Source organism: Oratosquilla oratoria, chromosome 3 (assembly GCF_046742065.1).
Source record: "Oratosquilla oratoria isolate Oo_2021 chromosome 3, ASM4674206v1, whole genome shotgun sequence".
Classification (NCBI taxonomy): Eukaryota; Metazoa; Arthropoda; class Malacostraca; order Stomatopoda; family Squillidae; genus Oratosquilla; species Oratosquilla oratoria.
In genome coordinates, this window is record NC_134779.1 from 14,354,191 (window position 1) to 14,367,128 (window position 12,938).

A 12,938-nucleotide genomic window follows, 5' to 3' on the forward strand; every position below is an offset into this window, starting at 1 on the left:
TGAGATACACCACAACACCCTTCAAATCATACAAAACAAAGCCCTAAAAACAATTACAGGCTGCACAAATACAACACCTACAGACCATTTACACCATGAAACAAAAGTCCTCAAAGTCAAGGACCACCTCGACATGAGAGGCACACAAACACTTGCCGCAGCCACCACAAACACATTACACCCGCTACACTACATAGCAGAACACCCACACACACCAAGAAACATTAAAACAACACCCAAAGACCTTTATTACGCACAGATACTCTCTTCTCTTCCTCCACAACCACCAAATATCAGCCTCCAGAAACATATTCATAATCATATCACTCACCGCTCCATTAACACACTGAAAGACAACACACTGCTGCATGCCAGACCCCCTGATATCCACCCTTCTGAATCCTCTCTCCCACGAAAGGACAGAGTCCACTTGGCCAGACTGCAATGCGGTCACCACCCAGCACTTCTAAGCTACCAGAAGAGGCTGGATGACCGCATTGTGAACAGCTGCCCAGGATGTAACACTTCACCCCATACCATACAACACATAATGGAAGACTGCATTATACACAATCATGCATGCAAACAACACAACATACGCTCTATAATGGATTTGTGGGAATACCCAGTTTCGGCTATGGCATTCCTTGGGGAGACGGGACTGCTCGGACAGACAGTCTAGGGAACGACAACAACAACAACAACTCTCCACTACGATTCTTTCCTGGAACTCCACATTTCCCAACCACTCCATCAATTGGACCATTTCCTACCCTAGCATTAAGGTCTCCCAGTACTATTACATTGACATTTCTTCCTAAATCCTCTATGCACTCATTTAAATCTATCCAAAAGGCCTCCCTTTCTACACTCTTCTTACTGCCAGGCCCATATGCACTTACAAAGACCCACATCTCCTTTCCCAGTTTCACCTTCATCCACATTATCCTTGAAGAAACCTCCTTCCACTCCACTACACATTTACCTATCTCTTCTCTTACTAGAATAGCCACCCCTTCCCTCCCTCGCCCTCTCTTCACTCATGATAACCTCCCACTTACACTCACCCTTCCCTTTCAATTTAGTTTCACTCAAAGCCAATGCATCCATCTTTCTTCTCACAAACATACTACCTATCTCTTCCCTTTTACTCTCATCTGTACCACATCCACGCTCATTAAATGACCCAAACCTTAGGGTGTTGGTTGGAAAACTCCCAGACCCTCTTATGCCTTTACTTTTTCGTTTAGGAATGTCCCCTGTGGGGCTACAAGGAAAAGGATGCCTAGTCCCATTCCCCGTCCCTTTCTTCTCGCCTCTTATGATCCAAGTGGAAATACTTGGTGGCAGTATTTTTTTCCCCCACCACAGGGAATTCCCCCACAGCAGAAAATGAATACTCAGAGAAATGGTACAGGACAGCAAACAACGGGTTGCGGGACAGCATAACGGAGGGACAGTCATAGTATAAAAGTGTCATCATTTCTCTGTGAAGAGTTTTCCTTTATCATAGACAAAATGATGTGTGGCTCTGGTCCGTAGGGCCACCCCATATAGACCCTAAAGTATCAACTGCATGCTACTTTGCCACAATAACAAGCAGCCAATACCCCAGACATGACACTGGATAAATATATCAGTAAAATAGTTGGAGAAACCTTCAACCTATTAAGGTCAATGAAAGTGGCATTTGACAATGTGGATGAGAAAATTATTAAAAAAATATTAGGTACAATAATAAGACCAAAACTGGAGTACACAGCAACACTATGGACACCCAGTACTAAAAAGAATATAAAGAAATTAGAAAGAATACAAAGAGCAATGACAAAGTTGGCACTAGCTCTTTCAAAATTAACATATGAACAAAGATTATCCAAATTGGAATTACCAACACCAGAGCAGAGAAGAGAAAGAGGAGATCTACTGACTATAGAATCATGAAAGGAATGGAAATCCTTGATAGGAACGATTTACTAAAATGGGACAATGGAAAAACGAGAACACGAAAAGAAACTCAAAAAGGATAACTATAGAAGAGGTAAAAAAAAAAAAAATACCTTCCCACACAAAGTGGTGGATACCTGGAATAATTTAGATAAAGAAACAGTGTGTGCAAACACTATTCAAGATTTTAAGTAAAAACTTGATGCTGAAAGATACAAAGACAGGTCACCACGAGCATAGTTCCCTTCCCATATAATACAACTAGGTAAATACACACAGACGAACATGTGAACAAAGATTGTCCAAATTGGAACTACCAACTCTGGAACAAAGAAGAGAAAGATGAGATCTGCTGACTATCTATAGAATCATGAAAGGAATGGAAATCCTAGATAGGGATGATTTATTAAAATGGGACAATGGAAAAACAAGAGGACACGAAAAGAAACTCAAAAAGGATAACTATAGAAGAGATCTAAAAAAAAAAAAAAAAAAAAGCTTCCCACATAGTGATGGATACCTGGAACAAATTAGATAAGGAAACATACATACATACATACATACATACATACATATACCAAGGCTTTTTCCCCCTTCCAAGGGAGGTAGCCAAAAAGGGAAAGGCATAAAAACACTCCCACCCATTTCATCCCTAAATACACTCCACACCCCTCCCACCCTTCCTCTCATCTGAGCACCTCCTGGATGACGGGTCATCCCTGCACCCTGCCCACCGCCCTGGGTCAGAAGCAGTGTCGCAAGACACAGTACATCCACAGCAAGGCCGCTTCATTTAATCGGCGACCCCCCCTCTCCGTCCCCCTTTGCATATAAGGAGAGGACGGGGAGAAATCCCTTCGGGCTGCGTCAAAATTTCCTCACACATACTACCCCACCCCCGCACCCCCCCGCCCATTCCTCCTCATGCAGTCACAACATCATCCATATACAACCATTCTCCACTCACCTCTGTCTTCCGTCCTCTCCCTTCCTTCCTCAACAGACATTCCCCTCTTCCCCAAAGCCCCCTTCACCCCATCCATCCACCTCATCCTAGGACGTCCCCTCATGTTCACTCCCTCCACATCTGCCTTCCATACCTCTTTTACTAGTCTTTCTTCACTCATTCTTTCCATGTGTCCAAACCATCCTAATATTCTTTCATCAACCCTCTCTCCCAAATCCTTTTTCACCCCTGTTGTTGTTGTTGTTGTCGTTCCCTAGACTGTCTGTCCGAGCAGTCCCGTCTCCCCAAGGAAGGCCACAGCCGAAACTGGGTTTTCCCACAAATCCTTTATAGAGTGTATGTTGTGTTGTTTGCGTGCATGATTGTGTATAATGCAGTATTCCATTATGTGTTTAATGGTATGGGGGTGAAGTGGTTAACATCCTGGGCAGCTGTTCACAACACGGTCGTCCAGCCTCTTCTGGTAGCTTAGAAGTGCTGGGTGGTGACCGCATCGCAGTCTGGCCAAGTGGACTCTGTCCTTTCGTGGGAGAGAGGATTCAGAAGGGTGGATATCAGGGGGTCTGGCATGCAGCAGTGTGTTGTCTTTCAGTGTGTTAATGGAGCGGTGAGTGATATGATTATGAATATGTTTCCGGAGGCTGGTATTTGGTGGTTGTGGAGGAAGAGAAGAGAGTAACTGTTGCGTAATAAAGGTGTCTTTGGGTGTAGTTTTAATGTTTCTTGGTGTGTTTTTGGTGGGTGTTCTGCTATGTAGTGTTAGCGGGTTGTGATGTGTTTGTGGTGGCTGCAGCAAGTGTTTGTGTGCCTTCATGTCGAGGTGGTCCCTTGACTTTGAGGACTTTTGTTTCATGGTGTAAATATGGTCTGTAGGTGTTGTATTTGTGCAGCTCTGTAATTGTTTTTAGGGCTTTGTTTTGTATGATATTGAAGGGTGTTGTGGTGTATCTCACTGAGATTAGGAGCCCATGCCAGGACTCGCATAATTCATCACTGAGCGTATGCATTGTTTGTAAATTGTTATATTAGTTTCTTTGTTTTGTCCAAATGTTGTTCCAGTGATTGACTTAAGTGCGTTAAGTCTAGGTGTGCATTTGTTTTTTATGTTTGTGAGGTGTTGTTTGAAAGACATGGATGTATCGTATGTTACACCAAGAAATTTTCGGTTCGTTTGTGCTTGTGTGTGTGCGTATTAGAGTGTGTTTGATGTAGAGATGAGGTATGTATTTTGTGTTCTTTTGTCCAGTTGGTGAGAAGTGTTGCTGTAGATTTGGTTTGGAGCTCTTATTTTGAGTCTGTTTGTGAGATGAACCATGTGTTGAGTGTGGTCACAGGTAAGGCTGGATTATTTCTCTGCAGCTTTGTCTGTGTTACGATGTGTTGCATGTTGATTGTTATGTCGTCTGCGTAGGAAGAGATTTGTATTTCTGAGGTGTCTGGCGTGGGGTGGTTTTTTATTTTTTTTTTTTTTTAAGTCATGCATGTATAGATTAAATAATGTGGGGGATAGAACTGAGCCCTGTGGTACTCCGTTTTCTTAATGTTTCTGATGTGCGATGATTGGCCAGTATATGACACATGAGCATTCCTGCCTGCCAGATAATTGGCCAGCCATCTTTTTGGTGTTATTGTGCATGTTTGTGTTATATATTTTATTTGTTAGGTTGTGGCGGGGGATAGCCATCAAAAGCTTTACTAATGTCCAATGTTTATAAGAAGTGTTTATGTGTTCTGTGGTGGGGCCTATCTGAATTGATGCCATCAAAAAATTCTTTGTGTTGAGGTTTGTCAGAAGAGTGTTTGTGGAGTGTAGTGGCCTAAAGCCGTGTTTGTGAGTCAGCAAGGGAATATATGGTGTGACAAGTTTAAGTATTAGGCGTTCAATGACTTTAGAGGGGGTGCAGAGAAGTGTGATTGGGCGGTGCGATGTTGGGATTGTTGGGTCTTTGTTCGGTTTTGGAATGGTGATTATTTTACCATGCTTCCAGATGTCGGGTATAGTGTTGTGTGAATAGCTGTAGTTTGCAATGTTTGTGAGTGCGTGTATACCTTGTGGTCCAATGTGTTTTAGGTGGATGTTGCTTATGTTATCAGGGCCACAGGCCCTGTTCTCCTCCTCACCTCCTCATTTCTCACTCTATCTAGCCTAGTAACCCCCACCATACTTCTCAGACACCTCATCTCAAACACATTCAAACTCCTTCTCTCTTCTTCTCTTATGTTCCACGTTTCTGCCCCATACAGTGCTGTTGGCACAATCACTCCTTCATACAGTCTCCTCTTCGCATCCATTCCCAAATGTCTATTTCTCATTACACTCTTTAAACCACCAAGGCATTTACTCGCTTCTCTCAATCTACATTCTACCTCCACCTTCACTCCACCTTTTCCTGCTACACTTGCACCCAAGTATCTAAAACTATCCACTTCCTCCAGTCGCTCTCCCTGGTAACAATAACATATACCATGTAGAAAGCTAAATTTGGGTAAATTTGTAGTTTCGACCAAGGGCGCAACATAGCAATAAAAATTGATTATTAATTTTGTAGATTATAATGTATCAACGTAATATGCAATTTTGTGATCGGAAATAAAAAAAACAAGAAAGATGCTAAAACATTTCGTAAGTAATGAAGTCGTGTCGGACGAATAGTATTTCATATTTGTTATGATACATGCCGACGACGAAGAAATGAGAAGTTGGCGGGCTTTTCAACCACTTAGCTTGCTGGCTATACAAAGTTCTTGCAGCTTGAAGGAATGCATGTATCTCCGCTCCATAACATTCCTTCAAGAAAATGTACCTGGCGAGGTACTGTCGGAAGCACCGAGGCCGTCAATTGACAGACAAGATGGCGTTCCGATCCTATGCTTGTGGCAAGGTATTTTTCATTTTCACTTCCGCCCACAAAATTGCGTATTACGTTGATACATTTTAATTTATAAAATTAATGATTAATTTTCTATTGCTATATTGCGCCCATGGTCGAAACTAAAATATAAAAAAATAAATAAATAAATAAATTTGAGAATATCACAGCATTTCATTATTTTTTTTAAACAATTATGGGTACTGTAATAGTATACATGATATAATAAGCTCGCCTGTGTTAAAAAAATTAACAAACAGGTCAAACCACAGTATGGGGTTACCGTATCTAGAAGGAATTTTACATGTTTTAGTACGTACCGTGTATTTTATGTACCCATTGTTTACTGGTAGTATTTAGTAGGTCAATATTTTGATTTCTGAACCTAAAGAAAAGGTAAGAGTTCTTCCTAGCCTTTCTTGTCATGTCTGGATTTCAACCTAACAAGATTATTACTTGTGTATAGGTCGACCCTTAGGTTTTGGCCTAAAAAAAATTCCTTAAGATTTCGACCTATAGACGAGTATATACGGTAACTGTGATGATGATACAAATATATATATTTTCTCTCACTATTTTTTTTTCTCTCTCTCTCTCTCTCTCTTTCTCTCTTTCCAAAAAAATTCCTCATAGAATATGGGTCTGTTTTATGCAGAGGTGTCTTACACATCAACAAATACAGTATACATTTTTCTCTTGTTGGTCATTAACTTACTGTTACCTAGTTACCTTTCTTTTATTAAGTGATTTCTTTATCTCCAGATTTTCTAGCTGATGTTGAAGACACTCCAAAGCCAAAGCCTAAACCCAAAACATCAAGTTGGGGAGCTTTACTGGGGAATAAGTCTAAGACAGCACCAGGAGCTCCCTCCCCATCTGTCAGTAAACAAGGTGAGCCCTTTATAGATGAATACTTGCTTTAAGCCTTGTTCCAATATATAGTTTTTTTTGTTTTTGTTTTTTTTTTAAATTAGTAATGTATTAATGCATAGATGTACTTTTGAGAAGTGTAGATATATCATAGATTTAGTCATGATTATGTATTAGTTTTGTTATAGGAAGAATGGAATAAACACTGGGTACCTGTAAGAGCTGGTTAAACTAGCTGGACATCAGAATCATTTCCTTGCTGCCCATCTTCAAAACCCATCAACATCTTCATTTGTAGATCTAGCCCAGAGAGACTGGCACTCAACTGACTAGGCTTAAGATCTTTTTGTCAATTTCAGCCATATTTCCTCAATCCTTTTACATAAGGAAAGCCGACAATTGGCATGTGCTCCCCTCATGTTTGAGAATGGGTAGAATGAGTAATGTGGAGGTGAGGTGGAGAATGGAGGATTAAGGATAGAAAGGGAGCTGGTAGATAGGGTTGATCTAAGAATGCTGAGATGGTTTGAGCACATGGAAACAATGGGGAACCAGGGAAAATGAGTGGAAAGCCGAAGTGGAAGGAGGAAACTTCAGGGAAGACCAAGAATGTGATGTATGGACAGGGTGAAAGGAGCATTGGATGCAAAAACCTGTCAAGCAAGGAAGAGAGTGTGCATTTGGTAGGAATGAATGGAGAGTGGTTGTAAGTGGATGAAGAAATGATGCAATCCAAAGAGATGTTCTTCTGTTACATAAATTCCCTGCTTCAAAAAGTCTTGTAAGGAGGCACCATCCTCTCTGAGTCTTGGTGTAAAAGGAAATTTAAAAAACTGGCAGATGCAGTGCTAAAGCAGTGGGATTGGATAATGTGAATGTGAAAATGATTAAAAGAAAGTTAAGGCAGTGGGAGAGTAGTAAGGATGTGTAATAGATGTTTTGAGTGGCCAAAATTTGGAGAAAATATATGCCAGTGTGTAAGAGAAATGGAAGCTAGCTGGAGAGGTAGTCTTCAGAGCATTTCAGATATTGTATATGGCAGAATAGGGGAATAGTGAGATAAACAAGTGATATGAGAGGAATAGTACTTTTCTTCAAAGAAATAGTTGTGTGCATCTGATTTTTAATTTAAGACAGCTTTATAAAAAACATACAAGAACAGGAAGTGATTATACCCTTGTTTTGTGAATCTGGAGATGTGTTAGGCTAAATAGGAAAGGTGTATGGGGAACTAAGAATGTATGGGGTAATTACCTGATCTATATGTATACTGAGAGCTTTTTCTCCCTTTATAAGGGAGGTAGCCAAGTCAGAGACATGTACCTATTTCCACCCATTTCACTCCCCTCCACCCCTCTCATCTCAGCTCCTCATGAAATTGATAGAAATCTTGAGTTCAATTCAGAAACAGTACATATCCTTTGGGAATGAACCTTTAGATAGTAGTGATGGTAACAGGTTTCAGATATAGTTAGCATGGTGATGAATATCTTGCTTGACCACCACCTGGAGGGACCCATCATGGGTTCTTGTTGAAGGGATTTCATATACCTCAACATGAAATATTATTTGGTAACCTATTGTCTATATTTTCTCAGATACTTCTTCATCTATAAAGAAGACAGAAGACACTGAGAACCCATTCAAAAAGAATACTGTAAAAATTACAAAAGTATTTGAGTTTGCTGGAGAGGAAGTAAGGTAATTTATTTTGTATACCTTTTGAGTAAAGATGTGCCATAGTGCATTGGTATATGTATGTATATTTATATTATTATTGTTTTTCATATTTTGAATAGATTAGAGGAGGAAGTAGCTACAGATTCTGCAGAAGCTAAGGCAGCCTTGCTAAAACAAAATCAAAATGACAGTGGAGAGGACTCTAAAACATCTGGTAAACTAATCAATGTAGCTTGTACTCTTTATTCATAACTATCTTTGTAATTTCTAAAAAAAATTATTCTCTGCATCCATACAATATTCATAAAGATTTTAGCTGTAGTTTATAATTATATGTTAAGCAGAGAGAAAGTATTAATACGAGTGAATGCGTATTTTATTTTAGGTGTCAAAAGACCTGGTGGCTTGGCCAGCATTATTGGGATTCTTGGTGACAAAAAACAAAAACTGTCAACATTGGAAAAGAGCCGATTAGATTGGAAGAACTTTAAGTCTTGTGAAGGTATAGATGAAGAACTGGAAAAGCACAAGAAGAGCAAAGATGGGTAAGAATTAAGAATTTCATATTTTATTATTAAAGGAAGTCACTATACCCCTAACACATGGTGACACAATTTACAGATATTTTTTTAGTAATCTATATACCAAGGGGATTCTCCCTCATACCAGGGAGGTAGCCAAAGTCAAAAGGCATATACCCACTCACATCCATTCCATTCCCATCCTCCCTCTCATCTTAGCTCCTCATGGATGATGGGTCATCCCTGTATCCTGCCCATTGCCCTGGGTCAGAAGTAATGCACAGCCTTCCATTATGCTGCCCCCCCCCTCTCTTAATACTGTCATGTACCACTTCTCTGAATATGTATTTCCATTCTTGTGTTAGAAAAAATGTGTTAGGGGAAGAAAGAATATAGCCAGAGTTATCCCACTGAAGTCGTAAAAGGTGGTTAAAACAGAACAGAAGATAGGACTAGGCACCCTGCTCTCTGTAGCCCTAAGGGGTAAATTCCTATGAGAAGTTAAGATATAAGAGGGTGTGGGAGGAGATTTCCAGCCAGAACCCTTTGGTTTGGGTCTTTTCTGATTAATACCAAATTATCTTGTTTAGCATGAGTTTAGGCGTAGGAAAGAAAGGTGTCATGGTCTATGGATGCCTTTCTTGTCATGAATGTGACCCTCAACCGAACAAAATCATTTGCTGTTAGCCAGAACAAGATCTGTACTTTACCATGCTGAAGGGGTCAAGATAAATGTGTGTGTATAATCTAGGGATTCCTGTTTGTATTTTCCTCATGGAATGAATCAAGGCAGAAGAAGGTTGGGGAGAAGGACTTCAAACAGAATCCTAGTAATTGGGTCATTAGATGTGCATGGATGTGGTATAGGCAAGAGCAAAAGGGAAGAAGTTAGTAGTATGTTTGTGAAAAGAAAGATGAATTTAAACATTAAGTGGAATGAAATTTAAAGGGAGAGGTGACTTGAAGTTTGAGACTGTTGCACCTGATCTTTTGTGGAAGACCTGCAGCATTTAGGTAACAAGACACAGCCTTCAGCAGGTCCATAATTCAGTCAGAGAAGATAAAGTGTGTTGTCGGGGGGTTGTTAATGCATGGTATTGTAGTATTTATCATATTGTAGTGCACCAGAAAGGAGCAACACTCAGGGTCCTGTCTCATATTCTCCAGTTTTATTGTACATACACTTCCCAAGTTTTTTCTTACAAGGGAGGTAGCCAAAGTCAAAAGGCATAATTCCATTCTCATTCACCACCTCTCCCTCCCTTTTATCTTGGCTCCTCCTGGGTGATGGGTCATCCCTGCATCTTGCCCATTGCCCTTTAATCCACCAGTTTTATCATACTTAACCTCAAATTCATGTAGTTCCAACCTTAATTTATATCCTTGATTTCCAATTATCATATTTAGATTTGAATTAATGTATTGATCGAGCTTGGTTTTTATCTCCTAAGTTATTGCAAGTATTTATGCATCTATATGGAAAACTGTATTTCTTCACATCCTTTAGACATATGGTCTTTCTTAATTTGTTCCCATGATCTCTTAAAGCCCTCCCATCCTTAATCAAGAGATCTCTTCTGTCAGTGTAATTTTTCTCCTTTAGTGACCTTAATACTGTAAACATATCACCTTCTCTTTCATCTTTCAAAGTTGGCAAACCCAGTGCTTTTAGTCTTTCTTCATATGGTTTACCAGGCTGGGGACTAGGTTGGTTCTGCCCTTTGTATTCTCTCAATTTTGCATATATCCTTCACTCTGTGTGGGGACACACCAGGATTTCAATGTGTCTCATCGTCTCTCCATCCATATAGTGAAAAGGCACTTTAGTCTTCTGCAGCAGTCCGTACATCTCTCCCATAATCCTGTTGAACTGTCAGTCAGGTGACAGATCATCTTTTATCAGCACTCATATTATCTTGCTCCTCTTTAAGTAAGTAAGAAGTGCTCTATGTAGTGGTTGCATCTGGGGCAGTTTGAATCTGTGGACCTATTATGTGTTGGTACTGTTTTAATGCTGGTTGCCATGCTGTGCTCATGCAAGACAGTGTGGTTCATGTTAAATGTGAATTTTTTCCATGGGGATTATGTCTGTGGGTTGTTGGAGCATTGAGTTTGATGGTTTGTTTTGAAAGCTTGTTTAGTGACCTGAGTGTGTTTATGTGGTTGTTATAGAAGGAATGATTGTGCCTACAACTTTGTATGGGACAGAGACCTGGAATTTAAGAGAAGCAGAGAGAAAAGTTTGAATGTGTTTGAGATGAAATGTCGGAGAACCATGGTACAGGATACTAGGTTGGATAGAGTGAGAAACAAGGAGGTGAGGAGGAGAGTGGGAGTGGAAAAGATGACAGATAGGGCTGATGAAAAACTATTGGGATGGTTTGGACACATGGAAAGAATGAGTGAAGAAAGATTAGTAAAAGAGGTGTGGAAAATAGAGGTAGGAGTGAATTTGAGGGGATGACCAAGGATGAGATGATGGATGGGGGTTGAAGGAGGCATTGAGCAAGAGGGGAATGTCTATTGAGCAAGGAAAGGAGGAGGCAGGAAAGGGATGAGTGGAGAGTGGCCGTGTATAGATGATAGCATTTTGCAAGGAAGTGGGGGGGTTAGGCAGTGCTTATGTGTGAATGATGCAGCCTGAAAGGATTCTCCCTCCTCTTTTTTCATGAGGGGAAAGAGGAGGGGTCACTGATTAAATGAAGCAGCCTTGCTGTGGATGTGCTGTGTCTTGTTGAATTGCTTCTGACAGAGGGCAGTGGGTCGGATACAAAAATGACCCATCATCTATGAGCTGAGAGAGAGGAAAGGGTGATGGAGGGGGAGTGGGTATATGCCTTTGACTGACCACCTCCCTTATTTATAAGGAAGAAAACATGGCATGTAGATAGATGTTTGAATGATATGCTGCTGTTGTAATTTTTTGTTGTGTTCTGTTGGTGGTGCTTGTGAAATATAGTTTGGGACATCCTTACCATCTACCAAAAACTTCTCACGTGTCTTGCTGCAAGTACTTGACCTGTGCAACTTCTTTTCTCCTAAACCCACACTACTCTTCCTCAATTATTCCCTCTGTTCCCCTCCTAATCATCTCAACATCCTCTCAATTAATACCCTCCTATATACTTCCTGACACATGTTAATCTCACCAGCCATTCCACCATAACTACTTGACCCTTTGTCACATATCCCATGACAACCCTTTAACCCAGGTGCCTATCCAGCTTTCTTGATTACCTGTCACAGTACTTAAATTTATTTATGAAATTATTGTTTTCATATTTACAGGTACCTGGAGAAAAAAGCATTCCTGGAGCGAAGTGATATCAGACAGTTTGAAATTGAAAGGACAATGAGAATGGGGAAGAGATCAAATAGGTAATTGATATAAAGTTGCATATGGGAAATCAACCAATTGGGGGCACATGACAGTGAGTGCATTGCTTCACTCACACAAAAGGTTACTGAGAACTAGGAAAAGTTCAAAGTATGGGAAAGGGGACAAAATGTAGATGGAGTAGTTCATGGAATTGGGAAAAAATTAAGTCATATAATGAAATACTGGGCACAAATCTCTTTCCCTTTTGTGTTTAGGGAATAATTTTCTGTACCATCAGTTAAAGTACAACTTTGCTTAGGGTTAATGTGAATGGAGATAATATCTGTGGTTGAAATGGGACATTATTCTGTAAAAGGGGTAATTTAAGGTAAACTTTTACTTATAATAAATATTCTCAAAATAGAGATTTTGACTATTTTGTCCCAAGTGTGTGTCTTCAACTGAGTATGGGCTTAGTCAGAACAAGACTGATGAATGGGGTCATCTTATCAAAATATCAAAAGTTAATTTGTGCAACACAGAATACACATTGCACATGGAAAATCCTCCTCTGCACAGTCATCAAGTTGATTTTTGGTAAGTGGCTGTCTGGATGGTTTGCATGAATTAAGCATCCTGTGGACCTCCTTCTGCATCTTGGTATGATTTAAAGGTTTTTATTGAGAGAATTGGTTCTGGACTGAATGAAGTTTTGGTCCACAGCATGCCTTAGTAACATGGTTCATCTGAATTAAATAAAAACT

The 12,938-nt window shown here is 40.1% G+C and overlaps 1 protein-coding gene across 1 annotated transcript in view; it reads left to right on the forward strand.

The window, feature by feature from the left end:
* Window positions 1–12,599, forward strand: part of Yeti (yeti) — a 37,836-nt gene extending 25,237 nt beyond the window's left edge. The window contains exons 3-7 of the mRNA XM_076177145.1: window positions 6,547–6,675; window positions 8,253–8,355; window positions 8,454–8,548; window positions 8,720–8,879; window positions 12,144–12,599. Coding sequence (XP_076033260.1) covers window positions 6,547–6,675; window positions 8,253–8,355; window positions 8,454–8,548; window positions 8,720–8,879; window positions 12,144–12,237 — 581 coding nt within the window. The 3' untranslated portion in view covers window positions 12,238–12,599. The remainder of the gene's footprint in view (window positions 1–6,546; window positions 6,676–8,252; window positions 8,356–8,453; window positions 8,549–8,719; window positions 8,880–12,143) is intronic.
* The last annotated feature ends 339 nt before the right edge of the window (window positions 12,600–12,938 follow it).